Source organism: Miniopterus schreibersii (genome assembly GCF_964146895.1).
Source record: "Miniopterus schreibersii genome assembly, chromosome: 1".
NCBI lineage: Eukaryota > Metazoa > Chordata > Mammalia > Chiroptera > Miniopteridae > Miniopterus > Miniopterus schreibersii.
The window spans coordinates 163,138,343-163,160,969 of NC_138101.1; the positions used below are offsets into that span (position 1 = coordinate 163,138,343).

At 42.9% G+C, this 22,627-nt stretch overlaps 1 protein-coding gene across 1 annotated transcript in view; it reads left to right on the forward strand.

The window, feature by feature from the left end:
- Positions 1-22,627, forward strand: part of IQCH (IQ motif containing H) — a gene marked incomplete at both ends in the record, with an annotated part of 175,289 nt that overhangs the window by 97,348 nt on the left and 55,314 nt on the right. The window contains one exon of the mRNA XM_081126407.1: positions 10,197-10,388. Coding sequence (XP_080982533.1) covers positions 10,197-10,388 — 192 coding nt within the window. The remainder of the gene's footprint in view (positions 1-10,196; positions 10,389-22,627) is intronic.

The window sequence follows — 22,627 nt, forward strand, 5'->3', positions numbered from 1 at the left end:
TAGAACAAGGCAGTGCAAGACATGGCTTGACGTGAACTTCTCTCTCTCTCAACAAGAATTCAAACTTCCCACATTAAACAACCAATATTTTAATACCTAATGAACTATGCAATTTTGAGGAGACTTTTTTAATGTATATAATCAAGGGTCTGAATTTGCTAATAAAGATAGCTCTGCATTCACAAGTGGGATGCACCAAAGTCAACTCTCAGTCTATAGCCAGAGAAACTGATTGCATGCTTTATGTAGGAAGTATCTATGCATTGAGTTACTACCCATTAACCCTTTGGATGCGCCAAGATTTTGACACCCCCAACCCCCCAAAAAGGCCTGCCAGGGCTAGGAGGGCTGTCATAGCACTTCTACTTTGCTGGTACACTCAGTGAATTTGCCCTTCTACCAAGATGAACATGTTATTTTTTCATAACTGGATACCTTAATGCTCCCCTGAAAGCCTTCTGTTTCACTGGCACCACTGGGCTATGGAAGGGAAAGGCAAAGCCAGCGGAAGGAGGGACAAGCAAAAGAAAAGATGGGGGGATAAATCATCGCCACTTACTTATACTCTTAGGAACCTCCCAATATCCACAAGCAATGCAAGGATTGCCTTGGTGCTTCCAAGCCAGCCCCTGGCCTCAATGGCAGAGTTACTGTGGCCTTAGGAAGCAAGGAAGAAAAACTGTCATTAGTGTGTAGGTAATTTCCTGAGTTTCTCCAGATAATTGCTAATAAGGAGTTTCTGCGCATCTTAAATGCCCATCTACATAGAAGAGGCATGGCATGGGGAAGGGGCGCTAGTTTGGGAGAAGGAAAGTGAGTGAACTAACATGTACCAAATGCTTAGATACATTTTCTCATTTGATCCTCAGAACAATGCAGCAAGACAGAAATGATCAATCTCCTATGCCAAGAAAACCAAGACTCATTTTTCTAGTTCAAAGTTACTAGTGGGGCCAGAGTGTGAGCCTAAATCTGTCTGACCCCAGAGCACGGTCCTGGACTGGAATGACTGCTTTGCTCCTGGAGGTCCATGTGGCCTGGGCAAGCCCCCTGCCTCTCTGCTCTCTGTTCTCTGTCTATAAGCGAGGCGGTGGGTTGGATCCCTTCCAGGCCCTTCCCAGCTCTGTGATCCTGTGGCCTGAGAAAGGGACCCCTCCCGGCCCGGTCGGGCTTTCAGGCAGGAGAGAGGCAGTGAGCAGTCACAGGTGCCGAGTCTCATTCAGAATTGAGGTTTGCATTGTTGTGAGTACAAACAAGTAGGGGATGTTTTAAGTACATTTTAATACTTCTCATAGTTTACGTTTAAGTTATTTTGAGTCATCACTCACAGGCAATCAACTTTTTAGAATACAAAAATTAAGCTCTCACTTCCAAATCAGTTCCTGCTCATGTTTAGTTATTGCTTTTCTTTTTAATGGGTTGGAGAGATTGTATCAGCGCTGATTTTCATTCAAATGGATGGCTTTGAGGAGATTTTTTAAAGTGTGCCAAAAATCTGTTTGTACATCTCTCCAAGTTACTCTACAGTGTTTGAATTTGTAATGGGAACAAAGTGGTATTATAAAGTCTTTGTGTCTATTTTTGAACATTTTAATGTTTATGAAGACATCCTAAGCAACTACCTTTTGTCTCAGGTCAAAAAAAAAAAATCAGTGGTGATAAATTAAATGCATATAATGCTATAAAATTAGGAACATTTTCGATTTTTGTCAGCTGTGTTAACCCACTGCATGAATCTAATGATACAGATTTTCTCTAAATGGCCTTATAAGACCTGCAGTCAGTAATGTGTTCTCTGCCACTCACTCCTGTTCAAATCTTTATTAAATACATATTGAACACAATGTTAGGGCACCATCTTGCCCGAAGATGGCACGCCCACAGATGACGGTAATATAGGGTCAGGTAGAATACTTGCCAGTGGAGATCAGCAGACTGAGAGGAGACAGAAATGCGCCCTGGCTGGAGAAATGCTCGGAACCTGAACATTGCATTCTGTTGCTGCATCTGACTTCCCCTCATCACACCTCATAAACCCCCCGGACCCTAACTCCTCAATCTGTAAAACGGAAGAGACTTGGCAGCTGTGGCATGGCAACTGGGCTAAGACCTGGGTTTAAATCCTACCTCTGCCCTTTCCTAGCTGTGTGACTTCAGGCAAATCACTTGAGCCTCAGTTTCCTCATCTCCAAAAGAGGGGACGTTGATTGGTACCGTGTGGCATGGATCAGATGAGAGAATACATGTCAAAACGCTTTAACCTTGTGAACTTAACATGATAGGACTGTCACCTTGAAGCGCTCTTCTAGGTGCCCTGAAACCCCACCAAGTACACTGTGACTCAAGTCACCAGTTCTCCCAGACGTTTAATATTTTTACATTTCTCAACTGGAATTATTTGTGGGGAAAGAAAGGAATGAAATAAACAAGGGAGAAAGACAATGACCAACCAGACGGGAAACACAAGCTCAGGAGGTGCTGCTAGCAGCCACCTCCGATGGAGCGCTGGGTAGCCGGGAACTGCGTTCGCAGCAGCAGGCGGTGGAAACGGGCCTTAGTCACGGCAGGCGAGGCACGAAGCACGGGCCTAAGGAGCTCAGGGCACAACGCCCCTCTGGAGGAAGGGCCCGGTAGGGGAAACCAATAGAGCCTCCTCTCAGAGGACCTCTGGGTTGGTTTTTCTCTTTGTGGGGGGTGGAACAAAGTATACATAACATAGAATTTACCATTGAAACCATTTTAAGTGTACAGTTCGGTGGCATGAAGCACATTCACATTGTTGGGCAACCATCCCATTATCTATTTTCAAAACTTTTTCAACATCCCAAGCAGAAACTCAACTCATTAAGCAATAAGTCCAGAAGAGCTCTGGTTTGAAAGGAAACCTGACTTCAGAGCTGGAAGGGCCCTAGAGACGTCTAGTCCAACCCTTCGTTTGAATGTGGGGCCTGAGACTCAGAAAGGTTGCGTTTTCTGAATCACCTTGCAAGTGACAAAGTCAGGCAGGACTGAAGTCCCGGGGCTCTCTGCAGTCTCTTTCTCCCGTACCCAGCGGTGGTTACACCCACAACAGCATGCACACTGGTGCACTGACACTCCCAGAAATGGTTGCTCGATATTTCTCCACATTTTCTTGCCATGTTGAGTAGATAATTTAGACTAGAACTGGCGGAGTAGGTGCTAGTCTATAAGCTGCCTTGAACTCCCTGACACTCTGGCATCTTGCATTATATTATTTGCATGACATTTTAATGACTTTAAAAAGAGAGTTTCCTTTGTAATAACAAGTACCATCATCTACAGAACAGCAACTCAATGCCACGCGTTATAATAGGTGTTTATATTCATGACCTTGTTTTATCCTTAGAGCAACCCAGCAAATGGGTATTTTTATTCCCATTTAACAGATGGAGAAACTTAGGCTCAGGGAGTCTAAGTTATTTGCCCAAGTTCAGATAGCTTATAAATGATAGAGCTGGATTCCAAGCCAGAACTGTTGGACTCCTAAGCCCAGCCTTCTCTAGAGAAAGTAAGCATGAGCTTGGCTTCTCGTAGTTCATCCTTGGCTAATGTCTTTCCCACGCCCATCCTCACCTGATAAAGTATCACCCATCCTTCAAAATTCACCTCTACCCCAACCTCTTTCACAATAATAATAGTAGCTAACATTCATTAAGTGCTTATTATGTCCAGGGCACTATGTTTTACCTGCATTATCTCATTTATCCTCACATCCCTATGAGATGAGTTCTAGTACAATAATCATTTCACAGGTGAAGAAACTGAGGCCCAAGGAGAATTAGTAATTTGCCTTTTCAGCTCTTCCCAACAGCATGTGTCCTCTGCCCCCCTTCTCCATGCCCCCAGGGCCTTCTGTAGTTCTTTATGGCCTCTCTCTGCTTTGTATTAGTTATGCATTAACAGTGCTCATTTGTGTCCCACTCCTTGAATGCAGAAACACGGTTGTATTCGTTTGGTGTGTGATGACCATCTGGCTCTGTCCTCAGCCCCTATTAGACATGCCAGAATTATTTATTTAATTGAATGAGACAGTCACATGTATTGCTGAGCTGGGTCTAAATAATAAAAAGTAAAAGGCTTTTCCATTGAAAAATGAGCTTGCGTCTTGCTGAAGCTTTCAAATATTTTCATCCATGAATCCTCTCCACAGTTACTGGCCAAGAACCATGATAATCATTATAAAGGTACATAGTCTCTGAAATGGACTTTGTGGCAGAACTTTAGAAAGAGAGCATCAAGCCAAGTGCTTTTTTCCTACCAAATCATTTAAAGAGTTGCCAGGTTAGGAGTCATGCACAGTGAAGAACACTATGGGGCGTTTTTCTTCATTTTGGGTATCGATTTTCCAGGCGCCTTAGTGTTAAACCATGCCAGAAGTGTTGCAGAGATGAATCACTATTATCCAAAGGCCGCCAGCCTCTTTTCCTTCTGACAGAAGGATAATTCCACGTGGATCAAATAAATACAGATGTGTAGTAATTAGTTCTATTCCCAGTGAGCCTATTTCCAACACACTAAAGATGTGAGCGATTATAGAGCCTCACCCCAACAGCTTTTATCAATTTAAACTGCTAAACAACAGGATAGGTCATAACCCAGCCTGCTATTAATAATGCATTTATTGTGTGCAACATTATAAATTAGGTGCGTGGACTAGAAAAAGAACACCTTTTAACAAGAGTAATATGCTCTTCCCCCAGAAGCATCATATGTGCCTGGCCACTCACCTGAAGTACAGTCCCAAGGCCATCAAAAGAATAAAAAATCTCATCTGCGGAAAAGAGGCCTACATTGTCAGCGGGCTCCTGCACAGAGATGACTTGGCCGTGGCCGATATGTTAGACATACCCATCCTGGGCCCAGAGCCTGAAATAGCTCATCTTTATAGCACCAAGTCTGGAAGTAAACGGGTCTTTGCCAGCGCCAATGTGCCAATCCCTCCTGGAATCTGTGACATCTTTAGTCACCAGCAGGTATGTGGGGTGGACAAGAGAGGCTCTGTTCAAATATATCACATCCTCTTGACTTTGCAGGGACTTCAGGTCTTCTAGTGCCAGCCCTACCCAATGAAGACTCTGTGGAATACCTGAGTTGATTTGTTGGAATCTAGTTTAGTTCTTCATGGCCTTGCCCTGGCCGGGTGGCTCAGTTGGTTAGAATGTAGTCCCATACACCAAAAGGCTGCAGGTTCAATTCCTGGTCAGGCCACGTACCTAGGTTGCAGGTTCGATCCCCAGTCAGGGAGCATATGGGAGGCAACTGATCGATGTTTCTCTCTCTCTCTCTTTCTCCCTTCTTCTCTCTCTCTCTTTCTCCCTTTTCTCTCCCTCTCTCTCTCTCTCTCTCTATTTATTTATTTATTTAAATATATCTTTATTGATTTCAGAGAGAGAGGAAGGGAGAGGGAGAGAGAGATAGAAACACCAATGATGGGTCATTGATCGGCTGCCTCCTGCACGCCCCCCACTGGGGATCGAGCCCGCAACCTGGGCATGTGCCCTGACCGGGAATCGAACCCCGATCGCCTGGATCCTAGGTCGACATTCAACCGCTGAGCCACACCCAGCCGGGCTTCTTCTCTCTCTAAAAATCAATTATAAAACATCCTTGGGTGAGGATTTAAAAAAAAAGTATTGTGCTTGCAGAAATTTCTGGAATTCCCAAAATATTTACTCATTTGGATTAAGACATTGAAGACCCTGTTAATGTACCAACCAATCTGCTATCAGTATTTATTGCCTCAACATGGATTAGTTAGTTCATCATCATATTAGTTAGCCAGTCATCGAGCAGGACCCTGAGAAATGTGGAAGACAGTTTTGGCTTAAGGGAGCAGGTTTGGAAAGCTCCAGGGAGGGAGCCTTTCTGCCAAGTCAGGTTGCAGAGGGCCTATAGCAGAGGGCTGCAGACATCCTCTGCTAGTGAAAAATCCTTTGGTTCCTCAGGAAGGAGCCATGAAGGGAGGAGGGGGGAATTCCAGAAACAGGAGGTGAGATGGCTCCAGGAATAAAACTGCTTCTGGGCTTTGTCTTGGGCTAGGTCCATAGCTATGTACTCTTCCAGCCGATAGTTAGGGCCTCAATTATTTGGAGAACAAAAATATTAGCCACTAGAAATATCTCTGCGTTAACTCTGGTAGGTGTTCTCCCATTTAACTGCTACCTTTTGTCACAATAAAGGAAATAAAAAGAAGAATGGCTGTTAACATTTTCTAACCTTGATTTCAGCACATCTCTTGACTGTTACTCTGAGCCAGTCACAACTGGCCCCAGGCACCCAGTTCTTGGGAAACGAAAGAACCGTGCACAACAAGGCGCTTTGTGAGGGACAAGCTTTAGGGTTCCCCCTCCTCTCGATCGCCTGATCGCGACGCTGTGTACGTCAGACCTGCTCAGCCCCAGAACCAAGCCTTTCAACACATCACACGTTTCAGAGGCTAGTTTGAAAGTACCATTAGCTTATTATCTTGCCCTAAAAGGTTTCCATCTTGCCGGAGTGTTCTTGGGCAATATACGGTTCATAAAGGAAGCTGCTGTTAAAGGTGGCATGCTCTGGGAAAGGCATGGGCAATTTTACTGGGAGCAGAAAGGAGGCTCCTCCTGAACTGGTGTGTCCCCTGTCATTAGCCTCCACTAGAATTTTAAGATGACAAAGTGCTGAATTCTACCTTCCAGTAGAATACTTGGCTGATAGACTTAATACAAGTGAAATGCATTTTTAAACGATACAATTTCGCACGTGTACATTACAGTAAATAATTTTTAAAACTCTACAATGTATGTGCAATATTTACATCAAGTCTTACTTTCATCTTCACTGGTGAGAACTCAGGCACCCTTTGCCATGAAATATTGTAGAACTTTAAAAGTTGATTATGGTTAAATACGCAGGCACATTCAATGCAGTAAAACCTTCCTATAACGCTGGTGTTCAGAAGTAGGATTTATTTATTTATTTATTTATTTATTTATTTATTTATTTATTTATTTTTATTTATTTATTTATTATCCTCACCCTAGAATATTTTTTCCATTGCCATTCAGAGAGAAAGAGAGAGAGAGAGAGAGAGAGAGAGAAACATTGATGTGAGAAAGACACATCAACCAACTGCCTCCCGCACGTGCCCGGAACAACTGGGGCCAGGGATCGAGCCTGCAGCTGAGGCACATGGATCCAACTGAGGCATGTGCCCTTGACCAGAATCCAACCTGGGACCCTTCAGTCCATAGGCCAACACTCCAACCACTGAGCCAGACAGACTGGGGCCAGAAGTAGGATTTACATCTTTCTTATAGACACATCAGATTTGAGGGATGTCACTTCACCTATAGCATGTGCAAACTGCATCACATTAAACAGAGGTATAACCGATTTCAGCTCTACTTGTTTGGAAAACGTACCTCTGAGGTCATCAAGAATTGAAGTGCTCCACTGAGATTTTTCCAGATAGTGACTGCCCTACCCAATCTATCTGAGTGTGTCAGCATTTTGAATTCACAGATGGCGATGAATCAATAGCACTGACTTTTACCGATGTGCATCATAAACTTAAAGCTGGTGAAGGAAAGCTGTGATCGTTTTAATTTAGGTTAATAAATATCCCTGACTATCAGTTGGATTTTAGTAGTAGTCATTTTTCTACTTCTGCTCTGTATCAGTATAAAATAAATGGCAACTTAAAGCTATATTACATCTTTTGAACAGATAGACTCAAACAGAAAGTGATCAATGTTTGGAAATAGCGTAAAGTCATTTGGTTCATGATTAAGTGGTTTATCTATTTATTTTTAAGTCTAGTGTGAGCACCATAAGCATTTCCTGTTTTGATCCATAAAGTAACCATGCAAGCTTTCTTTCTGGCATGTGCTCCATATGAAATATTGACAGCTTTGGTTAAATAAGCAAAAATGGCAGTGCTATTTTAAAGCACTGTTCAATTTTCACTTAGAGATAGCACATAATTCTTTCCCGTGGCGCAGTCTCTACAATACTATTGATCCTTTTCATTACTGTCGGGGATCCACCAAGAGACGCCCATTTAGAGGATTCTCAGAAGCAACAAATAATAGGATTTGGAAGAAACAGATGATAATTTTGTTAGTAGTTGAATCTCTGAATATACAATATACCTAAATATACAATAAAAATGCTATGCCAGAACACCTTCCCTTACACCAGCGAAAGAGTTTTTATAAAATATTAGCACGCCAAAGACAATTTCTGCTTCTGCAAAGTATGATCATAATACAGCAAAATATGATGAGATATAGAGTCCATCTTCTCAACATAACACTAGAGAAAGAAGGGATATAACTTTGGAAGGCACACTAAAAAACCTTTGTAGGCTATGCTCACAGCCATATGGTATGTAGACCAGAGTGCTTATCATTTAAACACCCAAATTATCCACAGACACTACTTGATAATTACGGAGCTAAGACAATTCCATTTTCACCCTAATTGAATACCCCATGGTTGCACGGGGCTTCCAGGGATCCCGAGAATGCCCATTTTGCTATCACTTCCACACTGCTGTGTAGTGTGACATCCCCAGGAAGATCTGCTGAAAAGATACAACTCAAGAGAACAGATTGTACCCTTAATCAAAATAATTGTAATCTTTCAGCTCTAGACTTCAGCAGAACCACAATCTTGAGTCCTTTCACACTCTTTAGTGGAAAATAATAATAATAATAATCCATTTGGTGAAAAAAGTCATCAAAAGAGAAGAGAATAAGAGTGTTGCAGCCACAGCCAGGTAGCTCAGTTGGTTAGAGCGTCATCCTGATACACCAAGGCTGTAGGTCAGGGCACATACAGGAAACAACCAATGAATGCATAAATAAGTGGAACAACAAATTGATATCTCTCTCTCATCATTAAAAAAAAAATTTTTTTAAGAGTGTTGCAGAGACCTCCTTAAGTACAGGAGACCATGGCCAAGAACAGCAGTAGTAGGCTCAGCAGAGCGAATGCCTAGTATTGCTTTCTGGGAAATATAGACTGGAAAGTCCAATGAAAAGACCAGGAAAAAAACCATTTTGTGATTTAATGAATTATTTTCCTCCAAGGCTCTACTAGAACAGTATGACTTATAATTAAGTAACCTTGCTTTACACTTTTGTCTGATTCAAACTTATCCCAAGTGGCTTATTGACAGTAAGGAAAGCTGCGTCTCTTGGAACTTCTTCCTCCACCCACCTCTCTCTCCTCCTCTCTGCAAGTCGGACCCGGCAGCGCAGTGCAGGGACAGTGAGCGTGCATGTTGGTGGAGTGTCTGCTGTGCCGCTCAGTGCCATATGATTGTGGGCAAGTCATTCAGATTTGCTGAGTCTCACTTATTTATCTATGAAATGAAACTAAAAATAGTGCCTGCCTCATAGGGCTTGTGAGTATTAATGAGAAAACTCATGTAAAGAGCTTAGTCTAAGGCCTGGCTCCTACTGAGAGTTCAGCAATGTTAGATATTATCATTATTATCATCACGATATTAGAGCCTAAACTTTTACCCCTTAAACTTCCATGTTACTGAGCCCAGTTTTTGAGAGAATACTGCTTTAAATAAAATGTAGGATGGGTGTGTATCCCAGGAAAGTTGCTTCCGTGAATGTTTTATCTCCTTCACCTGTCATGTTCATATAATACATATAATGTAATACACTTGGCCAAATGGCCAGCCAAACAAACGCTTTTCACGTACATTAATGTGGAAAAAGTTAAATGTTTTATAGGTTATAACATTTAAAAACTCAACAAAGCACCAAAAATTTATAGTCTTGAAAACTATAAAAACAAATCATTTGAGGAATCAGTAAGTAAACACATAATTCTCTGAAAAAGATAACAATACCAAGATCCAGCTACAAGTAATCAAGGATTCTTTATTTTGCCTTGAAAAGCAGGCAAATGATAATTTCAGAGTTTCTCATAAGTAATACTATACTTTTAGACATGCCTTTGGCCCATTGGTTAGTGATTTCTTCACATGATATATATATATTCACATTATAAATATATATAGATATATATAAAACTTCTTCCAATCTGCCTTAATAACTAGAGGATTACCAAATGAACAGACCATTCAAAATAGAGAAATACAACTGAGCTAATACAATAAAAAGGAATCCAGGACACCAGCTATAGTACCTGTTGCTGTGTCTTCCTCCCCACAGATGATAGAACAGCTGGGTCAGCTGGTCACCGATCACCTGGAAATCCAACGCTGGCTCTTTAAGATGGACTATGAGTTTGGAGGAAACGGGACTGCATTTTGTGACATTCTTTCCCACCTCAAGTGCAGCAAGTGGATCCTAAAGGAGCGCAGCAGATATAGCCACGAAGACTGGAGCAAGAAATGGGCACAGGTGAGTATCCCGTGGTGACATAAATCCACAGTGTCTGTGTATTGTTAGGAGATGAAGCAAAAGGCTCGGCGAGGAGATGAAGGCACTTTCATCAGGGCTCAGTAGTGTCACCTGCCAGCAGTGAGACCTTAGGCAAACCACTCTGCCTTTCTTGGGCAGTGGGGTTGACCAGGTTATTTTAAATGTCCCTTCATTGGGCCCTAAAAGTCTTCATTCACATCTTCCAATTGATTATGATAATTAGGAAGTAATTTTTAAAATCGTAGTCAGGTAACATTACAAGTCTCATCATTTGCTCTAAGTGGGTCTCGATCACATGCTACTAACAACTGACAGTAATAAGCTAGCCGCGCTTTATTATGAGAGAGAAATTCTATTAGTAACTGGTTGTCACCTGGAAGCTAATGTATAATAGCTCCTGTCAGCAGTCTTATGTTTCTGAAGACAATTCAAGAAAATTTATGTAACTGCTGGTCCCTGTGAGATGTTGAGAAATTAATACATCCTGGCCAGAAACTCTCCAGGCCGAAGCTGAGCAGTAGGGAGGAAGTCTCAGCGCACGAGTGGACGTGCGAAGAATTTTCCATCTTCCAAGTGTGTTGGTGGGAGAATGAATTGTACAACTTCTTGGTCCGTTCCAAACCTGCTTAATAATTAAAGTAATTTTATATGGCTTGATGTGTAAATGAAACCCACCCTTCTCAACGCTGCCTCACTTGGCATCCAGAGGTCTAGACGAGCCCGGTTTCTCTTAACCCCAAATCTCTGTCTCGGCTGACCTGCTGGTGACGGCGCAGATGCAGATGCAGAGGCCCTTCCCGGGCGCCCTGCCTGCTGGTGCGCGTGGCCGTGGCCGTGGGCTGCGCCGGGATTGCTTCCCCTCTGCCTGCGAATCAGGACACGGGGGGGGGGGGGGAGTGGGGGGGGAAGGGGGGGCACTCCAGAGAAAGCCGCGTTATTCTCGGGAAAGTGAAGCAAGGAATAAATCTAGGGAACAGTCAGAAGGGAGAGTTCCCTTTGACAAATGTGACCGTTCTCCCTGTGATCTATTCTGGGCTTTTCTTCCCCCTCCGTCAGTGAAGGGACTAAATGCAGTACCTGTCACGGCCAGCTCTTTACATATTATTTAAAGGATACCAAAGTGAATTACTCTTCTAGAAAAAAAAAATAAAACAAGGAAAATGTATTTAATTTTGAGGCCCGTAGAGGTTTCGCTTGTGTTCTCTTTGAACTGGATTTTATTTCATACCATATAGAATTTTCTTTTTAAAGCAAAACTGTTGAGAGTCAAGGATGAAAATAAGACTTTTTCACTTAGAAAATTGAAATGTTAGTGTGCTGGTCTCAATATTTCAAGCCAATTTTTTTTTTTTTAATTTTCCTGAAACCAGACTGTGATGAATTTTAAATGTTTGACTTTAAGTATAAAAAATATTTAAAATATTGACATTGGCTGAATTGCACTTAGAAGCCTGACTATATATTATTTAATTTCAATTATTTTCAACTATACCATTTTAAATTGTCACCAAGTACACTTGGCATTATTGTTAATGTTATTAAATGTGAAACTCTTGAATAATTAATAATCTACCTAAATCATTTTTTAACTTAATAAGGAAAAAATAATTACTCAGAAATCTTTTTATTCTCTGAAACCTGTGCTTAGCCATGGCCATTTTGGTTAGAAACCAAAAATAAAAAATAAAGCAGCTCTGGAGAGCCTTTGGGGGGAGGTGGCAACGAAACTATTGACATTCTTTTGCCTTCAAAGTGAAATTGTTTTCAGAGTGGAAGTGAGCTGCAGTCTCCATTGAGTGTAGCTATTGAGAATTTAGGATTAGAATTATCCTTTGTTCCAGGAGACCATCGTAATGGTGCACATTTAGACATCAAAGCATTACTTTATGAGCACAGGCATGTTTTAATGTCCTATTACAGTTTGTAGACCTGTTTCTTTTGATAATGAAGATGTTGTGTCATCAAGCCTAGCCCGGCACATACAAAACATATGCTGGCAGGTTATTAAAATTTTCAGCTTCTTGATGAAAGACTATCCTGCAGGCTAAGAGTCCAGAGAAAGACTCCATTCTGGGAGAATTATTAGAAATGAGATTATGACTGTAAGCACTAAATTATGTTAATACTTACAAATAGCATCATTTGCATAGCAGTTTATGACACGATACCATGATTTTTCTCATTGGTATGTTGTAGGCAACAGATTAAAAACAGGGCTGTTTATGGCAGTCAGAACTGTTTTGAGAATCTCTTGCATCTTATGCAGATATTGGTTTTAGATGGAGGCATGATTCAGCGCAGACTCAAGGACCCAATATAAAGATCCTCTTTTTTCCCTTCCTATCTGGTTTAGAACCAGTTATTTAACTGGTGGCAGTTGAGACTTGAAACAAAGTCAACAAATGTTGAAGACCTGTAGTCACATTTTGAAAATCAGCAGAGACATGGAGGTGATTTTAGGAAAGGCAGAACGCTACATGGTGGCCACAGTGAAACAGGGCACAAATCTCTTTTTTCGTGGTGGCTGGTACAAACCTTAAACTGAATTCTCCAAAAGGTTCCAGTAAATTCACTCACTTAAGTACTCAATGCTTGTTAATGTGTGATGAATCCACACACTTGCTTACACTCCAAACTCCCCACCTGCCAGTCGGAGGCACTTCTTTTCATTTAGGAATAAAGGCTTAGGTCAGGGAAGCACACTCGTAGGGGAAAGGCCTTTCTGGACACACTCACCTAAGACAGGGTAGGGAGAGGCAGGGAGACATTTGCTGTGGGACCAGTCCTTCTTGTGGCATTTCCTTCTTATTTCTTTTTTTAAAGGATAAATCTTCCCTCCCTTATTCCTGGGGAACTGGCTTGGTGACAGTGATGCTACTGGTGACACTGCTTTTAGAGAGATCTTCGTAGAGCAGTTTCTCTGTCTAAAGAGCTAAGCCACTTTGCTTTGGGTTTCTCTGTGCAGACCTTCTTTGGGCCTCTGTTTCCCCGGATGGATGGTGTGTAGAGGTCTTGGCATCACAATTTTACCGCTTACAAGAAAAGGGAGAAAAAGGAAATTGAACTGGCTCTAAGCTACTATATAATATTGCTATTTTAGCCCTTGGCAAGAGCAGTTTTACCTGTACTTGTACTTTGGTGTACTTTGTTAGACATTTTAAATTAAATTGGAGATCACCAAGGGGGAATACACACACACACACACACGCACGCACGCACACACACACACTAATTCAAGGCACCCAAGCCTAGAAAAAGTAGAATAAACCACAGGAGTTTTGCTTCCTTGTAGAACTAAGTCAGCAAACCAAATACACTATTATAAAAGAGAACCGTCAATCAGTAAGTGCCTTAGAACTCCCTAGGCTCCTTGTAAAGACCTCCATCCATTCAGATGGCCATGTAACTGGGTCATAGGAGCCACTATTGGATGGCTGAGCTTGGTGCTTTGAATAGAATTTAGTTGGTATTTATTAGGTGATCCCGAAGAACCATAACCCTATAACCACATAATATTTTGGAAAAGTTAAAAGGTAATAAAACAAGATTAAAGGTATATTTAATCAAATAAGTACAAAACCACTTTTCCCAAGTATAGCTGTTTTCAGGTTTGTGTATTAATTTCCAAATGTTCTGTGTTTATTTCTGATAGCTACAGTAACAGTGTATATGCTATTTAAACATCAGATCTTCAGCATTCTCCATGTTTACATGTGGTCGTCCCAATTAATGGGTGTATAATTTTCCCTCATGTTGATTTACTCTACCATGTTAAACCATTCAACTAAGTTGAAAATTTAGGTTATTTCCAGCTTCCTTTTTTTTTTTTAGATGTCAAAATACATCTTATAATTGCTACTAGATTACTAGCAAGAGATCCTTTTTTCATGTCCTTATTTATTATTAGTTTCTTATATCAGAAACACAACATCTTGGTATTAAGAGAAAAATCAAGGTTTTTAAGGTTAAGAACATATCTAGGATATCATTTTCCCCTAATCATTAAGCTACATACCAATGATTATTCATCTGTTATTTATATTTATTTTTATATCGTAAAAACTTGACTTCTTTTGTAGATCCACGAATATACTGTTAAGGTCTTGGCATTTCTTTGTATTTAATAATAACAATAACAATGGCATTATGGAATACCAGCTGGGTATCAGGCATTTCAGAACTTTACATGAATTGTCTCATTCAATCTCAGAAAAACTCTAAGGTTTTTATTCATTTACTTCCACACCACTTTGAGAAGGAAGGTATTGTTATTCTGTTTACAGATGGAGAAACTGATCTTTGGGAAGTTGGGTGACTTGCCCAAATTCATATAGCTGTGGTTGTGCCTAGTTTGAAACCCACATCCACTCCTCCAGGCCCAGTGTTCTTGCCACATTTAGAAAAGACTCCTTGTTTGAAAATCCCAGAGAAGTGGTCCCTGCCATTGGGACCCACTACCCTTGTGGCAGGTTTTCTGTTTTCTACAGAGACTTGTGAAAAACACAAAGGTCCCTGGAACACAACAGCCATTGCTCTCAAATGTCCACAGCCCAGGCACACAGAGGTTACTAGAGGGGGACCATGGGCTCTCCAAGTCCCTGTCTCTTCATCTATAAAAAGGGATAATATTGGTACCTGCCTGGAGGGGAGGTGGTAAGAATTAACTGAGATAACCCTTGTGAATTGTCCAGCAATGTACTTAGCACATCATAGCCTTCAAGAAATGCTCCCTGTTACTATTAATATTACCATAAAGTTGTATCACAATTAAATTGCAAGTAACATTGACTGAGTCTGCACAATATGATCTTTGTTTGATGATTTAGAAGGTCTTTTAAGGCCTTGTAGGATTTCAGAATATTTTTCTATGCATCAATTATCATTATATAAAATTGTGGCTGTTGAAGATCCAGAATGGTGACCCAATTGTGCCTACCTGCTTATTTACCCGGATAATACCTTCAAAAGAATAAACTTTGATGGCTCCCTGGCTTCTTATCATTTGAAAAGAGAAAATGATCCCAGTTATTTGAACTTTCTGCATGTTGAGTAAAGAGGCATTGACCTGATAGAGAATATTCTGACCATGAGACCGAGACCTGGTTGCTTCATTTTCCAGTTCCAGTTGGTGTCTTTTCTAATTAGTGTAGCAGCACGTCACCAAAATCATTGGAAAGTCTTAATCATTTACATATTTCCCTTATCTCTGAAAATGACTTAGAATGTTTTCTTCCAGTTCAATGGTTATTTTCATGAAGCTGCCAGGGTTGGGTTTGAGGTGCTTCTCTGCGCCTGAGGAAGATGACAGGAGAGCGAAAATTGCCTCCCCAAGTTAAATGAAAGCCGGGTCCCCCTTCTGAGGACCTATAATAATCAGCTATACAAGCTGTTGGTTTGTGTGTCCTATTGATTTAATATGCTTCTAATCAGTACATAAAGCTATGGGCCTGCAGTGTTAATTTTTCATATGCTTACAAAGTACCCTTTGATTTTCTGTCACACGTTAATTACAGCGTTTTGCCATTAAATAGGAAGCTTTGTGTAAACTAATTACTAGGTAATCATTGTCTACTGCAAAGCGTGCTGTTTGTACCTTTTATTTTATTCTAAAAATGCACACATCTCGCAGTCTGGAAACACTCTACCTTCCAGCCATTAGCTCTCACTAATTCATAGCATTATTGTGGTGAGAGTGGAGGAGTTGTAATTGTTGTGGTATCAGAGCTGTTAATTACCGGAGTAAACAGTTGAAATGGTGCCAAGGTCTATTGTACAAGGCAGAGAAAAGGAGGTTTAAATGTTACTCCCGCCATCTGGGGACCGGGGGAGAGGCAAATGCTCGGGAACAGCAGTGAGGCGCTATCGCCGCCTCAGCTCCAGGGTTGGCAGCCATATGGATCCAGAATATTCTGAATCAATTGAATTTAACTGCCAGTTTTTCGCAGTAACAGCGTGGAAGGAAGGAATAAAGCAAGGGATGAGAGGAGCGGGGATCCGTTAGTGTTTTCACATCCAGGACGCCCCTGTCGGAGCCCTTCTGGAAACGTCTGCCCTGCTGAAAGCCACCGAGCAGGCAGGGGCACTTGGAACAGGCTCCGGGCGAGCGGCCCTCTCCTCGGCCCGCGACTGTGCCATTTGCTTCCGGTCATCTGTCCCCCTGCCCCTCGGGGGAGAGGGGTGCCCTTGAGAAGACTGGGACTTTCGTGAAATTGTGCGAGATCAAACGCAAATCCCCACTTTGGGGATTCACTGATTTATTCCCCTGGTATTTTAATAAACATGGTCTGTAGAAAGAAAACAATAATAAATATGTCATGCTATTCCGTCTGCCTTAGGTACTTACATCCATACATGTGGGAATCTCAGAAAATCAGCCCCTCACTCTGATCTTTTAAAGTAGATGCTTGCTCATTCCTTTCGCATGAAATTAAAATATAATTTCTCCTGGCAGTCTCTGGTTTTACTCCACCAGTTCACCCTTCTGCCCCGCCACTTGAAAGGAAAATTAAGTCCAAAGGATGCACGTGTTTTCTTTTATTTTTAATTTTCAATTAAAGAGCTTCCTCAGCTTATGCAATTTTTTTCAACCAGGGATATTTCTCGAACTGGAAAGAGAGGAACCGATTACCAATAATAATAATTATAGCTACTTCCACTTATGGCTGACTTTTATTTTATTTTATTTTATATTATTTTATTTTTTTACTGCTGATTTTTAAACCAGATGGTTTCTGCTTTCAAATATTGAGTCATCTTTAAAGCAGTCATATGTATTTACTTGATGTCACTCATATTTAACATAATTTCCTTCAAACTCATTTTCCAACATTAAAAATATATATTTTTTAAATCTGCCACTTGCTGTAACTACTTTTTACTATCATTCCCAAAACATGAACGTATTCTTCTTTTTTTAAACCACCCTGGATTATTTATTTTTAATTGTTCCTTTAGCAGATGTTGAAGTCATTTAGGGTGTAGTGTAAACAACTCCTTTAAAGAGAGCGATCACAGACCGCCACACACGCCATGAACCAAGGACGGCGTTTGTCAGGCTTTTATGTCGGCGGTCTTGGCCCCGGGAAAATTTTTTCCTGCTTTTGTGTATGTGCGAAGTTCAATTACGGAATTTCAAGAACCGCTTAATCTTTATCTATCGAAACCCCGGCGTGCAGCGAGACTGGGTGAGCCTAGAAAGAAAACCACGGCCCCCTGTGGGGAGGGGGGAGAGAAACAGCAGTTTAAGTGCTGGAAAGTTGAACAGGAATGAACCTTTCTAGAGTTTCTGGTTGGGGCGACACAGTTGTGCTGAGCTTTGGAATGGAGGTGCGACATATGTGCCTCAGTTGGACAAAACGCTTCTCAAGTCAAATCAACTGCTAGGCCTGCGCGCTGGTGCAAGGTGGAGGCCCGGGTAATGAGGGACAGACTCCTGGAGAAGCGGCGAGTGGATAATGCCACGTAAGTATGGAATTATATACCGCGTTTCACCATTCTGTTTAATGACAGCCGCCACCGCAGCGAATCACTTGCCACACAGCCGAAATGGGCCATTAGCTATCAAGGGAAAATTGTCTTTGCCGCTTTCAGCAGATGGAGCAAATATTTTACAAAGCAATTTTACATACCAAAAACATTTGTGTGCCTTGGTAATGTTGGCTGTTTTACATTATGTTACCTTCTACAGCAGCATAATTTTCCATCTCATCGAAGGCAAACTTGGCATTTTTGATTTTTAAATTCTCAATTAACAATTAAACATGGAGTACTAAAGCAGCCTTAAACTTTAAGTAGGTGTGGGAAGTAGTTTACGACTTGCCGAAGACGTTTCATTTTTTCTTCACCCTCTCAGCATATTTTTGCACTCTAAAGAGGGCCTGTTTCTAATCATCTTAATGGAGAGGAATGCGTGAAAACTCCACTGCCGATCACAGAATGAGAGCAACCAATGCCTAGGAGTGATCATAGCATCTGCTGGCTTCCAGCATCCATCATGGATTCCACAATCCATCGTTCCGCCCACCCACTTGTATCAGTTTAAAATGTTTAACTTTCAAGTAATAGCAAACCCAACTCAAAAGAGCTTTAAAAATAGAGAATTTATTATCTCAACTAACTGAAAATCCAGTCATTGGTCTGGCTTCCAACAAGGCTTAATCCAGTGGCTCAGTATCAGTAAGGATCCAGTTACTTTGCATTTCTCCTCTGCACTTAGCATGATGTCTGCTCCATCCCACAACTGGCTGTCCTCAGGGTTAAAGACGGCTACAGTGGCTCCTGGAGCTTGTCCTTGGTCAAGGCAATAGGAAGAGAGAACATCTCACCTGGTAGCTTTCTCAGGGGACCGTGAAGCCTTTCTCGGGAGGCCCCAGCAAGCGCTTCCTAACATCTGAGTGGCCTGCGTGGGTCACGCGCCCTTCTTGAACCAATGACTGTGGCCAGGGCCTGGCTTTGCTAGCCAGGGCTGCACCCCTGGAGCTGAGAGTGGAGTTGTTCTCAATCAACTTGCATAGCTAACAATGCGATAGTGGCAGTTCCTAAAAGGAAGTTTGGGACATCATTACCCTGAAAGACGGACAAAGATGCCAGCCAGCCAACAGCAAATGTCCACTCTACCACTTTTTCATAAATTTGACAGCACAGACTTCGCCTCCCATGTGGATGACCCGATCCAACCCAGAGTGACCATTTATGCCCACTGATGGCAGTTCCAGATCCCAATGCGCTCTGACATCCTGGTAGCAGCTGGATTTGAATCCCGGCTCTGCTACTTCATGTCTGTGTGACATGAAATGGGAAGAGAGTAACCACCTCATAGAATGGCTTTGAGATAATAAATAGAAACCCCCTGCTACAGCCATGCCACTTGGTCAACCAGCTTTCAATAAGTGAGAGTTGTTATGCTACCTAAAAAATGTCTATAGGGGTAAAAAGTAGTCCGTGCACAGCAAACTCACCCTCGAATTTGGAATCCCCCCCTTCTCTCCATCTCTGTGCCCCTAGCGAACTGAAACCCTGAGCGCTTTCCGTGGCGTCTCGCACGTTGCCCTCTGAAAGGGGCAGCAGCGGTGGAGGGCACTCACCCAGGGTCAGAAGGCAGCCGGGGAGCTCCCGCGGTCCCCGTGCAGGAGTGTGGAAGCCCCGGCCCTCTTCTGCTCCATGAGGCATTTGCTTGGAGAGTCCATATGGCCCCTTTCAACCCTGACAGCCTTGCTTAGTTTTCCAGATCACTTTCTTGTCCTCTTGGCCTTATGCCACCCTCCATCCCTCCATTTAGTGACATTAGAAACCTCTCTGAAGCAGGACCATCGAGATAGGTCCCTTGGTTTCTCTTCTGAGCGCCACCAAACAGTGTCTGATGTGGGAGACTGCAGGTGATTAGCCAAGAAGTTATTTTGCTTAACTCACCACTGCAGAGCCAGCACAAAGGCTTCTAGGATAAAATGAGTTTTGTGGGACTGATATTTAGAGCATTCTAATTTGTATTCCTTCTTCCTCCCCTCCTATCCGCCCCAACACACACACACACACACACACACACACACACAGAATTTACTTGAGAAAGTTAACTCTCTGGAGTTTGAAGTAGCTTTAGTCCGTATTAAATTGGATATGCCAGCAGCTCCCCCTGAGATGTTCTGAATTTCCTTCAGTCAAATATCTCTTCCTTCAAATTTATACTTCCTTGATAGAAAAAGAGAGAGAGTTGAGAGGCAAGGTCCATACATCCCGGAACCCTCCAAGGTCATAACTACTGTTGCACCCTGAGGGATAAGTGTAGGCACTGGACAAAGGGTGACAAGGCTGCGCAGAGGTGCCGATGGGGCTCAGGTCTCTCCGGGATGGGAATGGCTCTAGAGTCATCAGCTCCACAAAGGCCAGCAGCTAATGTGATGGCCCAGGGCCAGGGCAATCGTGATGAAATGAAAATCTGGGAAGTCTAATTTTTCCCAAAAAGTAAAGGGTGTTTTTCTAACATTTATTTATTGTTCTCAAGGTATATACTTTCCACAGCCCCAGAGCCATGAGGTCTCAGGGATCCGCTCCACGTGGGTGACAGGCTCTCTGAAATACTGACTCAGTGGGTCCATCACCTTGATGTGAGTCAATGAAAACAAGCTTTCAAACTACTGACTCCCAAGTTCATAAGATGGAGAACATGTGGCCTGGTTGCTGGCCTCTAACAGACTATGCGTGCACACACACACACACACACACACATACACATGCACACACACTTTGGGAGGTTGAAAAAGTAGAAAAGAAAGCAGACTAGCAATGGTTCCCCCAACTCCATTGTTCTCTGTTTTCAGTCATGTGTTGAAAATCACCCGATAACAGGACCTGACAACTCAGCAGGTGATTTGACACAAGCCTCTTCATTCTAGGTGCCTCCGCTTCCCATTTGTAAAGCAGGGACAACACTGTGCTGGCCTCAGCGTTACTGGGAGGACTGAATGAGGTCATGATGTGAGCCTGCTGTGGCAGGAGAGTGTATTTTACAAATGCTGTTTGATAGTTCGCATGAATCTAGGGTTTTGTCTGGTCGTGTCTGTGTGTGCACATGTATGTCTGTGTGTGCATCCGTGTGTGTCTCTGTGTACTTAAGTTTATTCAAAAGAGAATGAACCTGAATAGCTATAGGTCTTCCCTTACAAGCATCTACCCTTAAAGTTGTAGTAATTATGTTTGTACTGTGCAGAATGATACTCACTAGAAAACAGAAACTGCCCCCAAGACCGAGAACTCACATCCGACATCAGGAGGCCTTTGTGACAACAGAGCCCTTCTTGCTCCTAGGGGAGAGGTGTCCCCAGCTTGTCAGACCACTGCTGCAGTGGAGTCCTTTGCACCTGGACTTGAGCTCAGGCCTCACCCACCCATTCACAAGCATCTCCAGCAGACAGTGTGCTGTTGAGGGTTGTTTGGGGGGTGGGGGCAAGGGGCCGGGTAAATTGAATCTCTTACACAGAATGTCATTTGCTGCCCTTTCTCCTCGATTATATGAGTTGCAGATCCTGCAGTATTCTTTTTTTTTTTTTTTTTGGTAGAGATAGAAGGATAGTTTATTGGTATTAAGGCCACTCTTAGTAGAATCCTTGTATTTCCTATCAGGTGCTTTCAAAATAAATAAGTTAACAATTTAGTATCCCCCCATTATCTGTTTCCATGTTTTTTCCTTAGAGAGGTAATCATGGCCCCGAGATGCCTCTGTATGTCCCAAGGTCCCCCACTGAACGTCACCCCACCTGTGCCCCCACAGTGGACTTCTCATGAGAGGACACAAGTCACCCTCCAGTTCCCACAGCAAACCTTCCTCTAGGAAATGTGCCCCACGCTGTGGCTTTGCGCACGGCACCCACACGGCGGGTGAGGCCGAATGGTTGGCTCTGTGAGCAGAGGTGATGGTGGCACCTGGCACGGTGTCCGGGTGCTTCCCTCATGCTGCAGACTTACGACTCCATTACTGGCCCCTCACATAGCCTGTTGCATCTGAGGTGACACTTCATAAATGTCACCTCGTTTACCTTTGCAGTGCCCCTCAGAGGCAGGGAATCCCATAATACCCACCCAGGAAGAATTAGTGGTTCTTAAGTGGGCATCACCCAGGCGGTCTGGGCAGCAAGGAGGGAGCCCGTTTTGAATTTTCTCTTACTGGGTGACTTCAGCTGTTCAGGGCTGGGTCCCTGTGTTTACCACCACCACGATTCGTTCTGCAAACACCTAGTGCTCCCTGTGCCAAGCACGGGGGGCACTGACCTCAAAGCCACGGACCACGCCGCTAGGGAGCTGGAGAGCACAGAGAAAGGACACCCCACTGGGGTGGCAGAGAAGGCTTCCTGGAGGAGATGTGACCAGGAGGCGCAGAAGGAGCCAGCCAGGGGAAGAAGAAGAGAAAGGGAGGCAGACGTTGAGATGGAGCCAGGGCCGCTGGGCGAGGCCGGGAGGCGGAGAGAACACCAGTAAGGCTCCACTAGGAACGAGAGGCAGGTCACAGAGGCCCTTCCTGGGGCGTCTTGCTGAGGAATTCGACTTGATCCTCAAGTTGATGGAGATCTAGTTTCAAGATTTAGGTGGCAAGGCTTTCACCTGCTCCTGCACTGTGTCCTCTCCATCTCCATCTCCCAAAGTACATGAACACTTTCCCCCCACCTAGTTCAGGAACTTAAAAGACCTGACATTCTGTAATTTCCCCAATTTTTAAACTGCGCTAAAAT